The 22,059-nt window shown below is 42.2% G+C and overlaps 1 protein-coding gene across 1 annotated transcript; it reads left to right on the forward strand.

Moving 5' to 3' along the window:
• The first annotated feature begins 4,512 nt into the window (after nucleotides 1-4,512).
• On the forward strand, nucleotides 4,513-21,708 carry LOC110531721 (myosin heavy chain, fast skeletal muscle). Its single transcript, XM_036959880.1, is given in 40 exon segments — nucleotides 4,513-4,530; nucleotides 4,660-4,887; nucleotides 5,238-5,384; nucleotides 5,574-5,730; nucleotides 5,958-5,985; nucleotides 6,248-6,356; nucleotides 6,481-6,573; nucleotides 6,750-6,810; nucleotides 6,923-7,021; nucleotides 7,306-7,409; nucleotides 8,505-8,643; nucleotides 8,957-9,075; nucleotides 9,244-9,393; nucleotides 9,490-9,660; nucleotides 9,866-10,169; nucleotides 10,729-10,793; nucleotides 10,887-10,974; nucleotides 11,090-11,207; nucleotides 11,337-11,460; nucleotides 11,852-11,988; nucleotides 12,712-12,967; nucleotides 13,184-13,426; nucleotides 13,741-13,917; nucleotides 14,016-14,161; nucleotides 14,338-14,428; nucleotides 14,768-15,157; nucleotides 15,252-15,378; nucleotides 15,465-15,583; nucleotides 15,729-15,925; nucleotides 16,075-16,267; nucleotides 16,404-16,569; nucleotides 16,898-17,022; nucleotides 17,924-18,232; nucleotides 19,112-19,315; nucleotides 19,455-19,580; nucleotides 19,720-19,890; nucleotides 20,173-20,277; nucleotides 20,366-20,461; nucleotides 20,932-21,063; nucleotides 21,601-21,708. Coding segments are annotated over 39 exon segments (5,820 nt in total). The 5' UTR covers nucleotides 4,513-4,530; nucleotides 4,660-4,671; the 3' UTR covers nucleotides 21,619-21,708.
• The last annotated feature ends 351 nt before the right edge of the window (nucleotides 21,709-22,059 follow it).

Here is a 22,059-nt window from a genome sequence, read left to right on the forward strand (position 1 = left end):
GCACATTATTTTGACCTTATTAGTCGACCACGAGGTCCTCACATTGCTGACGTTGGCCCCCCCATACTAAATTTATAGCGAGATATGTGACCTGGAAATAAGATCTGAATGAACCCTGCTCGGTTGTTTTGTGGATCCATGCCACAGACATTTCATATCCAGATATAGAGTTTTACTGCTGTGACATTTTAATGGATTGAACCGTGTAAAAAAAATGCTGATGTGAGCCAAGGCGCTAGGGTGTCTCAGGGTAACTCCAGAGCCGGCCCTAGCCTTTTGGGGACCCTAAACTGAATGTTGTTGCCCTCCCCCCCACCCAATTTTATAACACATTTTCTGCAATTCTATACATTTTTACGTGACTTATGGAATGTTAATATGATATATGAGTGAGAGTGACAAACAAAATCAATGGGGGGGGGGCCCCTGGAGGTTAAGGCCCCTGAGCTCATGCCCTGCGAGCCCGGTTGATTTGTTATTTTACTAGGCAAGTCAGTTAAGAACAAACTCTTATTTTCAATGACGGCCTAGGAACAGTGGGTTAACTGGTCTAGGAACAGTGGGTTAACTGGTCTAGGAACAGTGGGTTAACTGGTCTAGGAACAATGAGTTAACTGGTCTAGGAACAGTGGGTTAACTGGTCTAGGAAAAATGAGTTAACTGGTCTAGGAACAGTGGGTTAACTGGTCTAGGAACAGTGGGTTAACTGCCTTGTTCAGGGGCAGAACGACAGATGTTTTACCTTGTCAGCTGAGGGATTCAGTCTAGCAACCTTTTAGATTACTAGTCCAACAGCTCTAACCACTAGGCTACCTGGCACCCCAATTCAACCATGGTTACTACAAAAGTATATAGCTGGCTAGACTATCTCAGCAAGCTACAAAATCTTAACTGACATGGGCTAATTAAGAGACTGTCAGTGATAGAGGTTTTCTTGGGTCCTGAAAATGTGACTCGCACCAAATTGGAATGACAAAATTCCAACACGACTTCGACAGGACCAGGTCATTTTTTTTGAAGATCAATACCCAACTCGATTTGGATCCGAGGTTGACCAGATCCTGACCTGAAACATGTCTAAGATTTGTCTGAAATGGTTTCACACATCCATTTTCTGTTGCATCTAAAATAATGGCCATTTGGATCCGAGGTTGGATCCGAGGTTGACCGGATCCTGACCTGAAACATGTCCAAGATTTGTCCGAAATGGTTTCACACATCCATTTTCTGTTGCATCTAAAATAATGGCCATCAAACAGGACCCGACCCAGATCCGAGGGTCTTTCTATGGAATTTCGGACCGGTTCGGGTCCCGGGTAATCGGGTGGACCCGTGAAGACCTTGATTCAGTCATTGACATAACAAGAGAAAAACTGCTAATGTACAACCACATTTATAAATTGCACCTTGGGTATTCCACTATTCTAACTCCTAATAGTAACTTGAGAACCCTATTTTTGGGTGGTGGGGGGGTCGGGGGCCCCTATGCCAGTTATGCCACTTAGTGGCTAGAGCCGGCTCTGCCTGAGGAATTAAAGCACACTTAAAATGTATTGGATGAAGTGTTACTGTCTGATCCTCTGAAGGGCCTGCCACAATACGTCAAATATGTACAATGACAGTTTTATAATGACAGTTTACTCAACTGTTTAATGACATCTGGCAGTTGAGAGTGTGTCAGAGGCCAGAAACTCCTGTTCTGGACAGCCCATCCACATGGTGTGCAGGCTCGTGTTCCACCCCAGCGCTAACATAGCGGGTTTAGCTAAATCAACGGATCATTCTCTTCAATTTAGCCCTTAATTACCTAAAATCAGGTTCAGTGTGTTAATGAAGAAATACAACTCAGTTCATTCAGGAATTGAACTGAAATTCCAATATTTCACAAGGCTTTTAATGAGAAATTATTGCAGGTCAATTCCTAAATTGACTCGAAATGACCTCAGCCCTGATCTCGATACAATGCATTGTGAGAAGACCCATGGCTGTAAAGTCAGTTGAGGTGTTTGTGGCCAAATTCACAGTTGTCTATTCCTCTGACATCCCCACCCCACTGATTTGCGGATGATTAACAAGTTTGGAGCTTAGAGAAAGCATGTCCCTCGGATACAGAAACACCGGTCATGTGTCATGCCAGATCTTTGCACATTAAAATAACTTGAATGTCATAAACTCTTAGTCTGCATGGTGTTGATGTTCTCTCCACCCACAAACACGCCAAGTAAATATCTTCTGTCTAATAGCAGTGACAACGGAGCCAGATTTTGGCTGTGTGGAAATGTTGGCAGAAAAACCAAACAATAAACCTTGGCTGCAGTGAAGACTAGAGCACAGTCCAAGAAATGAAAAGGCCTTGACGGTCCTCCCAGATGGTCAGCTCCCTGCTCAACTTGTGCATCCAGCAGAGATAGAATGGTTGTGCATCAGCAATTTTCTGTTCTTATATCAGTCACTGAATTAGCCATGTCAGCTAATTTTTAGATTAATTTACCAATCTAGTCAGCTATCTAAACTCGTAGTAATCATGGCCTAAACCGGCCGGGCACGCAGGGGCCATGACTTCCACTGTGGCCCAAATCTCACTTAGGGCCCCAAAAGGCTAGGGCCGGCCCTGTGTAAGGTTTCACGCTATTGAACATTAATGCGGCTGCACCATATTAGACACAAAGAACATTTAAACGACTATTAAAAGCAGAGGTTTGATAAAAGCAAAGATGAGATAGATAATTGAAGAATGTGAAATGCCTGACTTGAAAGAACAACTTCCTGGTTTGATTTATTAGGATCCCTATTGGCCCGACGCCAATGGTGACAGGTAGTCTTACTGGAGTCCGACACACAAGCAAAAAAAGACATTACAGACAAAAGACTTTAGGATTTACATACATTTAAATACATTAACGTCTAGTGTGTGTGCATTACATTGCTGAATCACATGTTAAAAATAGGTTAAAGAAATGTCTCTGTGGCTCCCTCACAAGTTGCTACAGCTGTCTGTTAGAAAGATATTAAAACTGTATATGTAAAGGATTAATTAAACTGTCATGGAAATGGAAAGGAATCTGTTACTCTATTGTAACTATATAGTCATTTTAAAAGGAGTTTTATAGAAGCCAGCTGCTAAACGGTTTACCTCAGAGTGTAATAAAAGTTTGAGGCAGCTACTTGGCTGTCAGAAACATGAGTGGATAAGATGATTTAAATACTGTACTGATGTTATGTAAGCCTGAAGAATCCTCCTGGACCGTTTTAGACAACTGACACGTGAGACGATTAAAAGCTCCTGCAGCATCTTCAATAGATCATACTGTAGATAAATAACTACACCGTTGATTTAACACTTTTATGAGATGTAATTGAAAGCCTAAATGCAATATGGTTTTACCAGGGTGACAAATCAAACTAAGCAAAGCACGAAGTAACGGCCAACTCCTTCACAAGCAGGAGGTGACATGAGGAGACCGTTTAGATGTGTTTGAAAGCAAAATAATATATCTATTTTTTTTTTAAATATAAAGAAAGCTGTTGATAAGGTTTAATGCCACAAAAATTTAACTAAATTAAGTAGGATTATATTTTTTATTACAATTGTAGTGTCATTACAGTATTTGAGTGGCAGCGTCATAATTATTGTCATAATGATATTATTATAATTATTGTTTTATTATGATCTATTTTTTACTTCACAATTTTTTTCTTCTTAAAACTACATTGTTGGTTAAGGGCTTGTAAGTAAACATTTCACTGTAAGGTCCTGTTGTATTTGGCGCATGTGACAAATTACATTTGATTTGATCTTACGAACGTCAATTCAGTGAAATTCAATTTAAAACCAACTATTGCATTAAAAAGTAATGTAATGGGAGTGTGGCGCTCCTGGGAGTTGGTGGCGCTAGTGAGACACAGAAACACAGAGGTCTCTCATCCAATCCATGTCCTTTACCAGAGTGGTCCATAATTAACTTTTGCCTGGTTGTCAGTTTCAACCAGATATAAGCAGGCTGAGACCCCAGCATCCATAAGTCAGACACCTTCTTCCTCTGTGGTAAGACTCTCTCCACCTCTTCACATGTTTACATTTGACAACATTTTGTGTGCTTAGAATCTTACATGTGTCTTGTTAGATTTTTAAAATGCAATCAAGTGGCGTTGATTTAAAATGTTTTATTTATTTATTGTGCTTAACTTTAAATATGTTTTCTATTCAAATCTGTAAATTTCATTTACGGTCAAAAGTGGTTCTCCTGCTGTTTATAAACGGACGGGTTGGTTTCTAATGTAACTGGGTTTTCAGGGGTATTTATTTGAATTCTTGACAGAATGTGTAGTTAAGTGAGTTGTCACCAGGAAAATGGAAGTCACCAGATGCACCTGTAGTTGAATTGGACAAGGTTGTCATGATTGAGTTGAATGATGTTTTCAGGCCCTCCGGGGGCTAAATGATATAGCTTTAGACTTATTCACACCACCCTAATGTTTCCCAGGGTTCTCCAAGAAGTACAAATTCATCTGTAGAAGGGGATAAAGAAGGTGAGACATAGTTTGAGTCTTCATAAGAAAAGTGACAAATGTTCTGTGAGAGAAACCACTCACAACTCTGTTGACTGTGGAGGAAGCACCACAGAGTCAATCATGTTTCTTGTTTCGCCTCTTTCCTAGTGATCCGTCACCATGAGTACGGACGCGGAGATGCAAATCTACGGCAAGGCTGCCATATACCTCCGTAAGCCTGAGAAGGAGAGGATGGAGGCACAAACCGCACCCTTTGATTCAAAGAACGCATGCTATGTCGCAGACACCAAGGAGCTTTACCTTAAGGGTTTGGTCACTGCCAGGGCTGAAGGAAAGTGTACTGTGACAGTCACGAATCCTAACGGCACTAAGGAGGTAAGCCTGATTTGAAAATAATTGAAGATTGTGCAGACACTTTTTTAATTTTTATCATGCCAATTGTACAAATTAAATAAGTAAAAAAATATTGATTAATAAGCATTTCTTAGTTTTTTTGGAGGCAGAATATAACCTTCAAACACATCCTTTTTATCGCTGCTAATTAAAATTGGCATTGAATTTTCTATATTGACTAGTTAAGTATCACCATGTATGTGTCAGTGGTTGATAACAAAGTAGTTGGATTAAATGGGGTATGCAGTTTCTTTTTATATATATTTGTTTTTAAAAGCATTCAGTCCTGTCCAGTTTGATCTGTGTATAATCTAGATTTCTGACTGTTTCAGGAAGGAAAAGTGTTCAAAGATGCAGATGTCTATGAGATGAACCCCCCTAAGTACGACAAGATTGAGGACATGGCCATGATGACCTACCTGAATGAAGCCTCTGTGTTGTATAACCTCAAAGAGCGTTATGCAGCATGGATGATCTATGTAAGATACCTGTCTAAACATACACACACATACAGTACTACACATAAAGTCATGGTAGAAACCAAAACAGACCAAATACAGTAGACCTACATTACTATACCATAGTACACCCACATCCTCACATAAATCCAGGTAAACGTCAATCTGATTGTTCTAATCCCCTAATTGAATTTATTCTCGTTCATCCAGACCTACTCTGGGCTGTTCTGTGCCACGGTGAACCCCTACAAGTGGCTTCCTGTGTACGACATGGAGGTTGTTAACGCCTACAGAGGGAAGAAGAGGATGGAGGCTCCACCCCATATCTTCTCTGTCTCTGACAACGCCTTTCAGTTCATGCAGATTGGTATGAGCTCTAATGGAAGGATGGCTGGATGGATGGATGGATAGAAGTTAAAATATGTATTAGAGATGTATCTACTGTTTTCTAGTCTACGTTAGAACAGTTTGCTGGTAATATCTGATTTGACTGGCCTTGAATGGAAAAGGTTCCAAAATGAAATCCATGATGATGCTATGAATGTCCCCATAATGTTGCTTGAGTATGATAATCAATATGTTGTTTTGTTACAGACCAGGAGAACCAGTCCGTCCTGATTACGTAAGTTGTTTACTAAAATCTCACTTGAGAAAGGGTTTCTACTGCAATATGTTGGGACACTTGGGTGTGATGAAAATAAATGACATTATGAATGGATTAGGCTACGCATAGGAATGAGTCGATGAGCGGGGATATTTGTTAATGATTTACTTATGAATTAAAATACGTCAACAGTGTATTTTTCAATGTTATTTATTAGTGTAAGACGATCTGACATTCAAACATGTGACTAAAACCCCTGATTCTCTGTCATATTAACCAGCGGAGAATCCGGTGCAGGAAAGACTGTCAACACCAAGCGTGTCATCCAGTACTTTGCCACCATTGCAGTGTCTGGTGCCAAGAAGGAAGTAGACCCCACCAAAATGCAGGTATGTTCAGCTTCTGAGTGCCATTTTAACACATTTCAGTTTGGTGGGCTGTGATCAAGCAATCGAGAATAACTAACTTTACCACTTAACCAGTTTCTGAGCAACTTGTGTTTGTCTCAATCAGGGGTCTCTTGAGGATCAGATCATTGCTGCTAACCCTCTGCTGGAGGCTTACGGTAATGCCAAGACAGTGAGGAACGACAACTCGTCTCGCTTCGTAAGTATGAAGGGCACACTGGGAAAGTGATCTAATATTGGACAAATGTATTTCAGTATTTCCCTTCTGTTGTATCAATAGATGTCCAACAAACTGTAACATTTAAAGGGGTCTATCAAAGTAAAATGATAGATGTATTTAGTTAACCTCTTTCTCACCCCCATGCTCTACTTTAGGGTAAATTCATCAGGATTCACTTCCAAGGTAGCAAACTGGCTAAAGCTGACATTGAGACCTGTGAGTTGATTTTCATTGTTTCTCTATGATTTCCTAATTTCACACATATTCTTATTCGGAGAGCATATCATCATATCATATCATTTTATCTCATATTCTCTCTCTCTCTCAGACCTGCTAGAGAAGTCCAGAGTGTCCTTCCAGCTTCCCGATGAGAGAGGTTACCACATCTTCTTCCAGATGATGACCAATCACAAACCTGACATTATTGGTGAGGCAAAGTAGGGGTTCAGGGGGAATGTTTCCTACCTCCATTATAAATACTATTACAATGAGTACATCCATGGTAACAAGGCATTTAGATATGGGTCAGGTCTTTGGGAAATATCTATCAAGTAATGGACTGTGATGCACTAGTCCACGAGTCTCAGTTGATAATATTTATTTTATACTACATCATTGAGTCCATCTACTGAGTAAAGGAGAGATACTGTAAAGGTAGGACAGTACAATTCTAAGAGATTTAACTGACAAGACATCCTCTGTTGTCCATAGAAATGTCACTCATCACCACCAACCCCTACGACTTCCCCATGTGCAGTCAGGGTCAGATCACTGTGGCCAGCATCAACGACAAGGAAGAGCTGGATGCCACAGACGTGAGTCAAACAAAGGGTTCATTATATTCTATATATGGAATGGGTAGGACCACCGTACACACTGAATGCACTGTGCAATTCCAACCTGGTGGCAGCTGGGAATTTTCATGTATTGGTTTGTTTGATTCTAAATGCCTTGAGTTAGTGTTAGGAGTTTTATGAATAATGACTAAACAATATCTATATATTAAATAGAACTGTAACTAATTAAACTATACTCTGTTTTATTATATTCGATTAATAATGTTAATTCATAAGGAAGGGATTGTGTAGCATGAAACAGGGGGTAATTAAACATAATAAACACCATTCCAACCAGGTTGGGGAGGACTGGATTGTGGGTTTTAAGTAAGCAGAAAGGATCGTTAACGTGTGGTTGAACCGACTCAACTTAGCTCTGAGATGTTCAGATAAGGCAGCAGTGTTTTCCTGGGTTTTCCATCATCTGGAACTGTCTTCTAAATAGTGATGGATGAAGGTGAAGATTGCAGAAGTGAATCTTGATAAGTCTGTGTCTGGAGTGAGCGAGCAAAGCTAGGGGGTTGGAATAAACTGTTGAACCTGTTTTGTCCTGGTCGATAGGAGGAAGGACATTTTATAACCTATGACGTCATATTTTGTACATAACCTGTTGTTCGTGGTTTCATGGCAGCTCGCTCCGAGTATAAATACTATTATCTCATTTTGATAAGACTGGTCTCAATCTATTTTATGCAAATAAGAATCTTACAAATTCTCATAAAATCGACTAAGTGAATTAAATTAATGAACACATATAGGTATTATGAAAGTCCGATGACAGTTAGTTAGGCATGTGCCTCAGGGAACTCTTCATACCTTCACACTTCACCTTGAGGCCCATACTGTACATGTAAGACATCAACAAGAGAGTGTCACTAAGTCCCTGTGGAACTGTGTCAAATGTATCTTGTGATGTCATCTACCAGTGTTGGTCAAGTGTAATCACGTGGATCTGAGAAGCCAGTCAAATGTATCCATCCCATTTGTTCTGCTGAGAGCACAGAACTGTAGTGTAGTGTATGTGAGCAAACTACCGTTCAGTTCATCACTGTTGTACTTCCTGTCTAATGCCAGGATGCCATTACAATCCTGGGCTTCAGTAATGATGAGAAAAATAGCATCTACAAGCTGACAGGAGCTGTACTGCACCATGGCAACTTGAAATTCAAGCAGAAGCAGCGTGAGGAGCAGGCCGAGCCAGACGGCACAGAGGGTGAGTCCCACTCATAGATATACAATATGTCAAGCATTAGTCCCATTCCCACTCATAGATATACAATATGTAAACATTAGTCCCATTTCCAGTCCCAGTCCCAGTCCCAAACAAAGAAATACAAAATGTAAGACAGACAGAGCCTCATCAAAGTCCAGCAGGAGATCATTTATGGAGACCAATTTCCAACCTCCAGAAATGATTTAAAATGATGGAAGTGGGTTCAAATCAAAACCTAACCCTTTTGTCAGTGTGACATCAGAAACAAGTGATCTTGTGTTTCTGAGTCTGTTGTTGTTGGTTCTCTCTCCAGTGGCTGATAAAATCGGCTACCTGCTGGGCCTGAACTCAGCTGAGATGCTGAAGGCTCTGTGCTACCCCAGAGTGAAGGTCGGCAACGAGTATGTGACCAAGGGACAGACTGTGCCTCAGGTAAGGCGGCCAAACACAGCATCTACCATTTTCTGAGAACCAGAAATATGTTGGTGATGAGTGAATTGCTTGTTTTGAATAGTGATGATGTTTTCCCCAAGCTCTTTTCACCTTGTCACTAGACATGGTCAATATCTCATGTATTCATTTGAGCTATTATCATTGCAGGTTAATAACTCAGTCTCGGCTCTGGCCAAGTCCATCTATGAGAGGATGTTCTTGTGGATGGTCATCCGTATCAACGAGATGTTGGACACCAAGAATCCAAGGCAGTTCTACATCGGTGTGCTCGACATTGCCGGGTTTGAGATCTTTGACGTGAGTCTGAGACCAGAACAAGACAATAGTTGTGATTGAGAGGGATTACAGCCTTGTATGATGATGAAATGATCACTTCTGAAATTCCTTCAACAGTACAACAGCATGGAGCAGCTGTGCATCAACTTCACCAATGAGAAACTGCAACAGTTTTTCAACCACACCATGTTCGTCCTGGAACAAGAGGAGTACAAGAAGGAGGGAATCGTCTGGGCCTTCATTGACTTCGGCATGGACTTGGCTGCCTGCATTGAGCTTATTGAGAAGGTAAGCTGTCTGTCAGGATTATAATGGACCTCAACAGCAAAGTTCAAATGGAGATATTATCACACGGTACGACTGTTGAGAACTCAATATGTTTCCTATTGTGCCACTAAATGAAGATACTCTGATAATAACGTACTTGCTAAAGGGATAAATGTGATCCTAAATGTAAATATCACTAATATGATGTACATCTCTTTTCGTAAAGCCATTGGGCATCTTCTCCATCCTTGAAGAGGAGTGCATGTTCCCCAAGTCTTCAGACACTACCTTCAAGGACAAGCTGTACGCCCAGCATCTTGGCAAAACCAAGGCGTTTGAGAAGCCCAAGCCTGCCAAAGGCAAGGCAGAGGCCCACTTCTCCCTGGTGCACTATGCCGGCACAGTGGACTACAACATCACTGGCTGGCTGGAGAAGAACAAGGACCCCCTGAACGACTCAGTTCTTCAGCTGTACGGGAAGTCTTCAGTCAAACTGATGGCGACCCTGTATGTCGCTGCCCCACCTGAGGGTAAGACTAGCAGAACATCAAAAGACTTCATGAAGAACTAGTTACAAATCAGTCCCATTTTCTTTAAAGGCTCAGTCTGCAGTTGCTACATCCATTCGTGGATGTAAATTTTTTCTTGAAGAACATTGGCTTAGTTCACCTGTCGTACCCCATCAGAACCCAAAATATGAGCTTGTTTTAATGTTTGTAAGGAAAGTAAAGGGAAACATGCACTTTAAAGCCTCAAAACATTATTAAAACTATAATTTTGATATCATGAATGGTCAGTCCTTCAATACATAGATCTGTCTATAAATTTGAGTGGTTATGTTTCTCCATACCATCTCTGTTTTTTTTTATCGAAACAGAGGCAGGGAGCATGCTTTGTTATTGTTTCAACTGCTGATTGCTGCTTTAAATGTATCACAATTTGTCAGGGTGATTTACTGGGTTAATTTACTCCTACAATAGGTGTTATTTTACACAATCTCATTGGCAGCATTTGCATTAAGATACGTGTGAAGATAACATGAGATCCCTCTCATTTATAATTATATTGAACTTTTCTCCATTATAACAGATACAACCAAGAAAGGAGGCAAGAAGAAGGGTGGTTCCATGCAGACTGTGTCCTCCCAGTTCAGGGTGAGCTTTTAAAATGTGGTTATTCAGTCCTTCAAAACGTGTACTGATTATCAGAAATTATTTCTGAGAACATGGTTTGTAACCCTCTTACAGGAGAACTTACATAAGCTGATGACCAACTTGAGGAGCACTCATCCTCACTTTGTACGCTGCCTGATCCCCAACGAGTCAAAGACTCCAGGTACAATAGAGGTTGAGTTAAATATGACATCTTGTCAGTACAGAGTCAGTAACACTAACAAACCAGTCTTTAACCTGTTTTTGAGTACTTAAAGAGACTTGGTTTGTGTTTCCAGGTCTGATGGAGAACTTCCTGGTTATCCACCAGCTCAGGTGTAATGGTGTTCTGGAGGGGATCAGGATCTGCAGGAAGGGCTTCCCCAGCAGAATCATCTATGCTGACTTCAAGCAGAGGTACACGCACGCACGAGCGCGCACACACACAGAAATATGATCTCTAAGGGTTTTCCCTACATCAGAATAGCCTTATTATTTTACGTAATATAACCAACCTATTACATCTTGACATTTCTCCTGATTCAGGTACAAAGTACTGAATGCCAGTGTCATCCCCGAGGGCCAGTTCATGGACAACAAGAAGGCTTCTGAGAAGCTGCTTGGGTCCATTGATGTGAATCACGAGGACTACAAGTTTGGACACACCAAGGTCAGTCAAAAACCCCCCAGCAAAAAAGATGCCAACTAAAACACAACTTCAATGATAATTTAAACTCTAACCATTAAATGTCTCTCCAGTTGATCTATCCATCTTGTAATTATTTCTTAAAAATGTGAAGAAACATTGTACTCAATTCATTATCTTGTGCATTATGTCAGAATGGTATGTCTGCAGTTATCTATATCAGTGTACATTCTTAATCTACAACTATACAATAACTTACAACTCATTAACAACCCATCTCATGGTTTGTTTGTAAGCATTACAATGTTTATGTTGTTCAAATCAATCTAGTGGTTTTGTTCCTCTCTTTGGATTCAACCTTTCTATCTGTTACCACCTGACTGGTTCCATAATTGACCATGTCAACCTGTGTCAGGTGTTCTTCAAAGCCGGTCTGCTGGGTGTCCTGGAGGAGATGAGAGATGAGAAGCTGGCCTCTCTGGTCGGCATGGTCCAGGCTCTCAGCCGTGGATTCCTCATGAGGAGAGAGTTCACCAAGATGATGGAGAGGAGGTGAGGAAGAGTAGACATCTTGGCAAAGAATTCTGTCAAACACCTGCATGTAATGTATAATGATTGTGTACTGAATATGCTGTGAGTTGTTCAGGATGAGAAAGTACATATTATAATATTCTATTAAAGCAGCAGGTTGGGATTTAGCAAGCTGTTCAATTGTTATTTAAATAAGTGATTTTTACCCATTAATTCTGGAATAATATGAACTGCCTCGTGATCTTAACATCACCTGTCAGTTCTTTCATCTAGAGCACCGTCTATACATTTAAGAGGGATTACATTTCCCTAGCCTCATTCCTCAGCTGTATGCAAAAAGTGGTGGGGTCCCCATTTTGTTATTCTTCGAATCGCAGAATGTAGCTTTAAAGACGTCATCCAGTGACTTTATTTTTTACTTTTCCAGTTAAGGAATACTGGGAATGCCACTCCTTGAAGTTTGCAGTTGTATATAAAAAAGAAAACTCAAAACATATATTTTTACTTTAGTGTGCGTACTTTACTGTATTTATACTTGGGATATCGTTTTCCACAGGAAAAGTAAAAAACAAAAACACTGGAGGAGATATTTAAGCATGTCACTCACCACGTCACTCACCACGTCACTCACCACGTCACTCACCACGTCACTCACCACGTCACTCACCACGTCACTCACCACGTCACTCACTACGTCACTCACCACGTCACTCACCATGTCACTCTATCCTTTCTGTGGACCAGAGATTCCATTTTCACCATCCAGTACAACATCCGTTCATTCATGAATGTGAAAACCTGGCCATGGATGAAGTTGTACTTCAAGATCAAGCCCCTGCTGCAGAGCGCTGAGACTGAGAAGGAGCTGGCCAACATGAAGGAGAACTATGAGAAGATGACGTCGGACCTGGCCAAGGCTCTGGCCAAGAAGAAGGAGTTGGAGGAGAAGATGGTGGCCATGGTACAGGAGAAGAATGACCTGGCGCTTCAAGTCGCATCTGTGAGTGAGCAACAACCCTCATCAGAGCACATTTAGACACACAAGTACACAGACACTAACACAATCGCTATGTGACTAACTCAAGAAAATGCCCATGGTATTTATTTATATTTAAAACATTTAAATTGATTTGCTCTGACTTATTTGACTAAATAAAGTCTATATTTTGATACACAAAGTGAAAACACCGTTTTTTTTCTCCTGTTCTGAAACCAGGATTCAGAGAATCTGAACGATGCTGAGGAAAGGTGCGAGGGGCTCATCAAGAGCAAGATCCAGCTGGAGGCCAAACTCAAAGAGACGACTGAGAGGCTGGAGGATGAGGAGGAGATGAATGCTGAGTTGACTGCCAAGAAGAGGAAGCTGGAGGACGAGTGCTCTGAGCTGAAGAAGGACATTGATGACCTGGAGCTCACCTTGGCCAAAGTGGAGAAGGAGAAGCACGCCACTGAAAACAAGGTCTTGTAGACAGTCTAACCAAACAATAATCCAAAGAATCATCAACTCAAAACAGAAATGTAATTCAAGTCTTTTTGTGAGTGCAGTAAAAATTAAGACACAAAATAGTGGAATTTCAGTTGTGGTTGACTCCCCAAATTCATTACATGTTCTGCTCCCCCCTCGTTTATGATTTCCATTCAGCACACTGGCATGGAGTACAGGGCCATCTAGTGTTGAATCTATAGTACAGTACTTGTTGACACATTTCTATTATCCATTTAACCACTTATGGTGAAGTGACCAAAAACACATTTTGTTGTGGCCGTTTTCAGGTTAAAAACCTGACAGAGGAGATGGCGTCTATGGATGAGAGTGTTGCCAAGCTGACCAAGGAGAAGAAAGCCCTCCAAGAGGCCCACCAGCAGACACTGGACGACCTGCAGGCAGAGGAGGACAAAGTCAACACTCTGACCAAGGCCAAGACCAAGCTGGAACAGCAAGTGGACGACGTGAGTGGAGTTTGACATTCTGGCCTTGATAGTATGCAGGATGATTTTATCTACAGTTGTTTAGATTTGACCAACACATGTCTGTTTATATCTTGTAGCTTGAGGGTTCTCTGGAGCAAGAGAAGAAGCTCCGTATGGACCTTGAGAGAGCCAAGAGAAAGCTGGAGGGAGATCTGAAACTGGCCCAGGAGTCCATAATGGACCTGGAGAATGACAAGCAGCAGTCTGATGAGAAAATCAAGAAGTAAACACTAATAAATGACTACAGTTTTCCCTGCCATCTTGATCAACATAATGGTTCTTCTTGGCTCATTGTTGTAATTATGAATTAGACTTATGTGATTCTTACAAGCAAAGTGAATGGTATTGTAGGCTCCTTTTACACTGTCTAACCAAAACAAACGTGTTTGTGTTTGTTAGGAAGGAGTTTGAGACCACCCAGCTCCTCAGCAAGATAGAGGATGAGCAGTCTCTGGGAGCTCAGCTGCAGAAGAAGATCAAGGAACTCCAGGTACAGTACAGGATCTAAGCTCCAGTACAGGAAAATAACTGACATATTTCTTCTGGTAGCACACATTCTTCCTGGTGGATTCTGATGGCTCAGTAAGATGGAAGATGGTGCTTCTTGCTGGTGCTTCTAATCTATGCAAAGATGTTGCTTCTTACCGTTGTTAGTTTGGTTCCTGCATGGGACAATGTCTAATGAATATAGTAAATATGTTAGTGTAGCTGGCTATGTATAAACACAGTTATGCTAAATATACAGTACATGCTATTATTATGTAGTGAGGTTCAATTGTTTCAACTGTATTGTAGTGTTCATTCCCCCTGCCCCTGACCCTTTTTCTAGGCCCGTATTGAGGAGCTGGAGGAGGAAATTGAGGCTGAGCGTGCTGCCAGGGCCAAGGTTGAGAAGCAGAGGGCCGATCTCTCCAGGGAACTTGAGGAGATAAGCGAGAGACTGGAGGAGGCCGGAGGCGCCACTGCTGCTCAGATTGAGATGAACAAGAAGCGCGAGGCTGAGTTCCAGAAGCTGCGTCGTGATCTTGAAGAGTCCACCCTGCAGCATGAGGCCACAGCCGCCGCCCTGCGCAAGAAGCAGGCCGACAGTGTGGCTGAGCTCGGGGAGCAGATCGACAACCTGCAGCGCGTCAAGCAGAAGCTGGAGAAGGAGAAGAGCGAGTACAAGATGGAGATTGATGACCTCTCCAGCAACATGGAGGCTGTCGCCAAGGCTAAGGTGAGTAGTGATGTTTTGGTCAAGCAGTGTTGAGGGTCAACTACATTACCATTCAATAAACTGAAGTTGACAGTCCCATATGTTTCACTAACAGGGCAATCTGGAGAAGATGTGCCGTACTCTTGAGGACCAGCTGAGCGAGCTCAAGACTAAGAATGATGAGAATGCTCGCCAGGTCAACGACATCAGCGGACAGAGGGCCAGACTCCTGACAGAAAATGGTACCTCCAACAATGAACAACAAACCAATATAGTTCACCAACAAGACACAGAGTCCCCATAACAAGATGTTCCTCTTTCCCTGCAGGTGAGTTTGGTCGCCAGCTGGAGGAGAAGGAAGCCCTGGTGTCTCAGCTGACCAGAGGCAAACAGGCCTTCACCCAGCAGGTGGAGGAGCTGAAGAGACTGATTGAGGAGGAGGTCAAGGTAAGGCTCCCAAAATGGAAATTTCCTACAAGAGATTAGAGCTTTATCTACACATAGACTGTTTCTACACCTCCCTCAGAGACTGCTACTGTCATCTGTTTTACTCTCCCTCTCTAATCTCTCTTTGTCTTTCTTTATCTCTCAGGCTAAAAATGCACTGGCCCATGGTGTCCAGTCTGCCCGCCATGACTGTGATCTCCTGAGAGAGCAGTTTGAGGAGGAGCAGGAGGCCAAGGCAGAGCTGCAGCGCGGCATGTCCAAGGCCAACAGTGAGGTGGCTCAGTGGAGGACTAAGTATGAAACTGATGCCATCCAACGCACAGAGGAGCTGGAGGAGGCCAAGTGAGTTGCTCTCAATAGTAAAGACTAAAATAAAGGCTGTGGATGGTGAGGCTGGTTGGGGATCTGAGAAAATGGTACTTCAATATGTAGTGCAGTATTTGTTTCACAACAAGTTACTCACCATAACACCACCCGCTGTTGTCCAACAGGAAGAAGCTGGCCCAGCGTCTGCAGGAGGCTGAGGAGACCATTGAGGCGACCAACTCAAAGTGTGCCTCCCTGGAGAAGACCAAGCAGAGACTGCAGGGAGAGGTGGAGGAGGTGGAGGACCTGATGATTGACGTTGAGAGAGCCAACGCCATGGCCGCCAACCTTGACAAGAAGCAGAGGAACTTCGACAAGGTGAACATTTATAAACCGCACTCTAGGGTGATATTTTCTGTCTGCTATTTTATCAGTTGTATTATAATTGTAGCATATTTCCGATTGAAAACTCTCTTTCAATGAGTTGTAATGAAAATCCCATGGATTTCCCCAGGTTCTGGCAGAGTGGAAGCAGAAGTATGAGGAGGGCCAGGCTGAGCTGGAAGGAGCTCAGAAGGAGGCTCGCTCAATGAGCACTGAACTCTTCAAGATGAAGAACTCCTACGAGGAGGCTCTGGATCATCTGGAGACTCTGAAGAGAGAGAACAAGAACCTCCAATGTGAGCATTTGACAGCAGTTATTTTTGCATGATATTTGACCAGTGTTTGAAAATGGAATCAACTGTAATCATTAATATTATATAAAAATGATTTGTTGATGTAACAATCTCAGAATGTTCATGTAAAGTTTAAAATATATTTTTTGGAACTTGTAATTGGTATTCCTTTGAACAACCCAATGATGTTGGTGGCAATTAGATTTGCAAGACAGTATGAAGTACTGTTAATTAATTATCTGTTATTATGATTCATTATAAACTTCAGTGCATTGGTGAAATCCACTGAAAATCTCCCAAGTCTAAACAGCTTCTGTGTGTGTGTGTGCAGAGGAGATCTCTGACCTGACTGAGCAGATCGGAGAGACTGGCAAGAGCATCCATGAGCTGGAGAAGGCCAAGAAGACCGTGGAGACAGAGAAGTCTGAGATCCAGACCGCTCTGGAGGAGGCTGAGGTACAAACTACAGCTGTTTGATTGGAAAAGCAGTGTTACACTTGGCAATGCCAGCTACAATCCAATGCTCCCTTTTATTGGTGTTTATTGTAGTCATATATATGCAATTCCTTGTGTTTTGCACATCCAAACGTCCTGACCCTTCGCTAAGCTCCGCCCTAACGTTTGTGGGCAACCAATCCCTGTTCTCCAATGGATAGCAACTATCGTCGAGTCAGACACATCGAACAAGCTCTTGTTTCAAACACATGAAAACCAGTAGAAAAAGAAAACAGAAACAGAGTTTTCTTAAAATAAAACTAAAGTTTAATAATTGAACAGTTCAGTACTTTCTAATGTGATTCCTGAAAGACAGAGCCTGTTGATGGACTGAATCCGATATTATACTTTTGTTACACTGTTTTCTAACTCAGCTGGTTAGCTAGCTCTGTCTCATAGACCACCAAACGTTGCTAGATAGCCATATAACTTGTTTTCTCAAAATATATGATCATGTACATTGGCTAGCTCAGTTAGTCATGTTATGAATACATCTCCCATCTGATTTAAACTTCAGGATACGATTTGAGACCACTAGTTAGTTCCGAAAGTAGTTATAGCTTTGACTGCATGCTGGCACTGAATTCAGAGCCATTCAGTGGCCACACTACAAAAAATAATTTGACCAGGAATCCCTTTGAAGCAGCTGTAATGACAGACCAACACAACATACCTGAGGGGTAGTGTTTAATTTCATTGTGTATATAAAAACACAGTTTGAGATTATTGTAAGGGGTTTATTCCAGTGGTCTGAATGGGGAATTGGGCTTCCCAGGAAAACGTTGTCTGAGGTTGCAACAGTAACCAAGGGGGGCGGAGCTGAGTGAAGGGTTGATTTGACTGACTGCTTCTCTTCGTTCAGGGCACACTGGAACACGAGGAATCCAAGATTCTGCGTGTGCAGCTGGAGCTGAACCAGATCAAGGGTGAGGTGGACAGGAAGATCGCTGAGAAGGACGAGGAGATGAAGCAGATCAAGAGGAACAGCCAGAGGGTGGTTGACTCCATGCAGAGCACCCTGGACTCTGAGGTCAGGAGCAGGAATGATGCCCTGAGGGTGAAGAAGAAGATGGAGGGAGACCTGAATGAGATGGAGATCCAGCTGAGCCACGCCAACAGGCAGGCCGCTGAGGCCCAGAAACAGCTGAGGAACGTCCAGGGACAGTTCAAGGTAAAGGAACTTGGACATCAGGCTCAACAACCTGAACATGGGGAGGGATTTGTTTGTGAATCAGTAGAAAATGATAGATCAGAGGAATGTAATAGAGTGGACTAACATACTGTAGGGATATTAGAGTGGACTAATATACTGTAGGGATATCGGGGACATTTTTACCAATGAACATGCCTATTACCCACTGGGGTGGCAGGTAGCCTAGTGGTTTGAGCGTTGGGCCAGTAACCAACAGGTTGCCGGATCTGTCATTCTGCCCCTGAGCAAGGCAGTTAACCCACTGTTCCCCTGAGCAAGGCAGTTAACCCACTGTTCCCCTGAGCAAGGCAGTTAACCCACTGTTCCCCTGAGCAAGGCAGTTAACCCACTGTTCCCCTGAGCAAGGCAGTTAACCCACTGTTCCCCTGAGCAAGGCAGTTAACCCACTATTCCCTGGGCGCCGAAGACGTGGATGTTGATTAAGGCAGACCCTGCATCTCTCTGATTCAGAGGGGTTGGGTTAAATAACTCCTTCACCTCTCTGATTCAGAGGGTTAAATGACTCCTTCACCTCTCTGATTCAGAGGGTTAAATGACTCCTTCACCTCTCTGATTCAGAGGGTTAAATGACTCATTCACCTCTCTGATTCAGAGGGTTAAATGACTCCTTCACCTCTCTGATTCAGAGGGTTAAATGACTCCTTCACCTCTCTGATTCAGAGGGTTAAATGACTCCTCCACCTCTCTGATTCAGAGGGTTAAATGACTCCTTCACCTCTCTGATTCAGAGGGTTAAATGACTCCTTCACCTCTCTGATTCAGAGGGTTAAATGCGGAAGACACATTTCAGTTGAAGTCATTCAGTTGTACAACTGACTATGTAATTGTGAACCCCAGGATGCCCAATTGCACCTTGATGATGCCGTCCGCGCCGCAGAAGATATGAAGGAGCAGGCAGCCATGGTGGAGCGCAGAAACGGTCTGATGGTGGCTGAAATCGAGGAGCTGAGAGTTGCTCTGGAGCAGACAGAGAGAGGCCGCAAAGTGGCTGAGACTGAGCTGGTGGACGCCAGCGAGCGTGTTGGACTGCTGCACTCCCAGGTATGGGTCAAAAGCCATTTCTAATGAAACTCAACCAAGCAAACCGTTTACATTTTCATGACTTCAGCCTTGTGACTTTCTCTATCTCACTTGTAAGTTCTCTTGGGAGTCAAACAAATCGCCTTGTTTCCTCCTTCAGAACACCAGCCTTGCGAACACCAAGAAGAAGCTGGAGACTGACCTGGTTCAGGTGCAGGGAGAGGTGGACGACATCGTCCAGGAGGCCAGGAATGCAGAGGAGAAGGCCAAGAAGGCCATCACTGACGTGAGTCCTTGAATTACATCAACTTGATTTGTCCCCAAGGGCCAGCAGTCACTGGGCTGGTTTAACCACACCAAAGATCACAAAGGAGCTTTATGATTGGTGCCAGTTGGTGCATAAATGAAACTAACTACCATTCCAGGCGGCCATGATGGCTGAGGAGCTGAAGAAGGAGCAGGACACCAGCTCTCACCTGGAGAGGATGAAGAAGAACCTGGAGGTCACAGTCAAGGACCTGCAGCACCGTCTGGATGAGGCTGAGAATCTGGCCATGAAGGGAGGCAAGAAGCAGCTCCAGAAACTGGAGTCCAGGGTGAGTTAACAGCAGGGTGGATTGAAAAACAGATTGCTGGAAATGTATTTGATCATATGAAAATGAACAGGGGTATTGTGTAATGGCTTTTTCTCTCACTAACCCACCTACATCATGAAAAGTAGTTGTTTTCATTATAGACCCCTTTAATTAAAATCGTAAAAGTTCATAGGAGCAGACAACACTTCTTGACCAGTAGAAGAACATTCCTGTTTTACAAAGATTTGTTACGTCTGACTTTACCACCTCACATAAATGCCAACATTTATTTCATCCACAAAGGTGCGTGAGCTCGAGACTGAGGTGGAGGCCGAGCAGAGAAGAGGTGTAGATGCGGTCAAGGGAGTCCGCAAGTATGAGCGCAGAGTCAAGGAGCTCACTTACCAGGTAAGAGAAAGTACATTCTGTACACACTAAAGCACACTGGTTTGTGTGTTAAACTATGGACTATTGATTCTTGTAACTTCTCCCACAGACTGAGGAGGATAAGAAGAACGTTGCCAGACTTCAGGACCTGGTAGATAAGCTGCAGATGAAAGTGAAGGCCTACAAGAGGCAGGCTGAGGAAGCGGTGAGTCACAGACTTAGTCAAATACTCTGAAAGGTTACATTCCCAAGGAGACATTACAATACATTTAGTGAGATTAGTTGAAGTGTTGTTACTGCACAACGTCAACATTGACTCAGTTGATAGTGCAAGTCATTTCTGAAGAAATGTTTGCACAGTGACTCCTCTTCCTATGTGTAACATTTTAAAGTAGAGGGTTGAATATTATTTAACTTTGTGCCGGGGGATGGTCTGGTGGTGGTGCTGACTCTCCTGGATCACATGGCCCTGGAAGCAGCAGATTGATCCTCTGTTCCACCACTCACTTTCTCTTCTGTATCATCCATCTCCCTATATATACTGTACAATGCTATCCAAAATCTGTCAATAAAAAAAAACTTTCAAATAAATTTTAAAAATATATATTAATTTGGTACCTGAAGCTCCAAACTTTCAATACTGATGTTATGCTCTCCTCTCTTTTCCTCACTCAGGAGGAAGCATCCAACCAGCACATGTCTAAGTTCCGGAAGGTTCAGAATGAGCTGGAAGAGGCTGAGGAGCGTGCTGACATCGCTGAGACTCAGGTCAACAAGCTCAGAGCCAAGACCCGTGACTCTGGAAAGGTATAGAAGTGCTGCTAAACCTACACCTGACTTCACAGTAGACAATTCTGACATTTTACACTCACTCAAATGTATTTTAGATTTCTGAGAAACACATTTCAGGACAGGGTAAATAAAATAACTAATCCAAATTTAGTTGGTACAAGGTGTTTACTGAGTCTTAAATGCTTGAGCCATTCTGTTATTTCCAAGTGTTGATATAATTATCATGTTCATTATTAATACTGATCCATTCTGTTATTTCCAAGTGTTGATATATTTATCATGTTCATTATTAATACTGATCCATTCTGTTATTACCAAGTGTTGATATAATTATCATGTTCATTATTAATACTGATCCATTCTGTTATTTCCAAGTGTTGATATAATTATCATGTTCATTATTAATACTGATCCATTCTGTTATTACCATGTGTTGATATATTTATCATGTTCATTATTAATACTGATCCATTCTGTTATTACCAAGTGTTGATATATTTATCATGTTCATTATTAATACTGATCCATTCTGTTATGTCTTTCTTCTTACAGGGAAACCAAGCTGAATAAACAAGACCAAAGTCAATTTCCTGTGTTTCATAAAATATGATTTTCATGGTGAAATGTTGAGCAATGATTAAAAACATGTCGGCCTACATACACTTCCTTTGTGACTGTGGACTTATTTCTCAGAAAACAGATTTTTTCATACCATAAAAAATACCTTACTTTAACTAAAGGAGCAATCTGGGGTTTAAACCACATCAAAGCGGACACCCCAACAAAGAGGTCACTTGTTTTGGTAACCAGCTGAGGGATGAGGATGGAGAAATGTAACTACACAATTCATACACTAAGCTATTATAATCATTCATGATAGTTTGAACCCTTTACACTCAGGGGAAGTGGCCTGTATGAACATGCCCAAATTGAAATGTTTCCATAAGAAACAAATAGGAGAGGCAAGATGGTAACATAAACATGGCAATAGAGAGAGAACACTTTGGTGAT

This window comes from Oncorhynchus mykiss, chromosome 23, assembly GCF_013265735.2.
Source record: "Oncorhynchus mykiss isolate Arlee chromosome 23, USDA_OmykA_1.1, whole genome shotgun sequence".
NCBI classification, from domain to species: domain Eukaryota; kingdom Metazoa; phylum Chordata; class Actinopteri; order Salmoniformes; family Salmonidae; genus Oncorhynchus; species Oncorhynchus mykiss.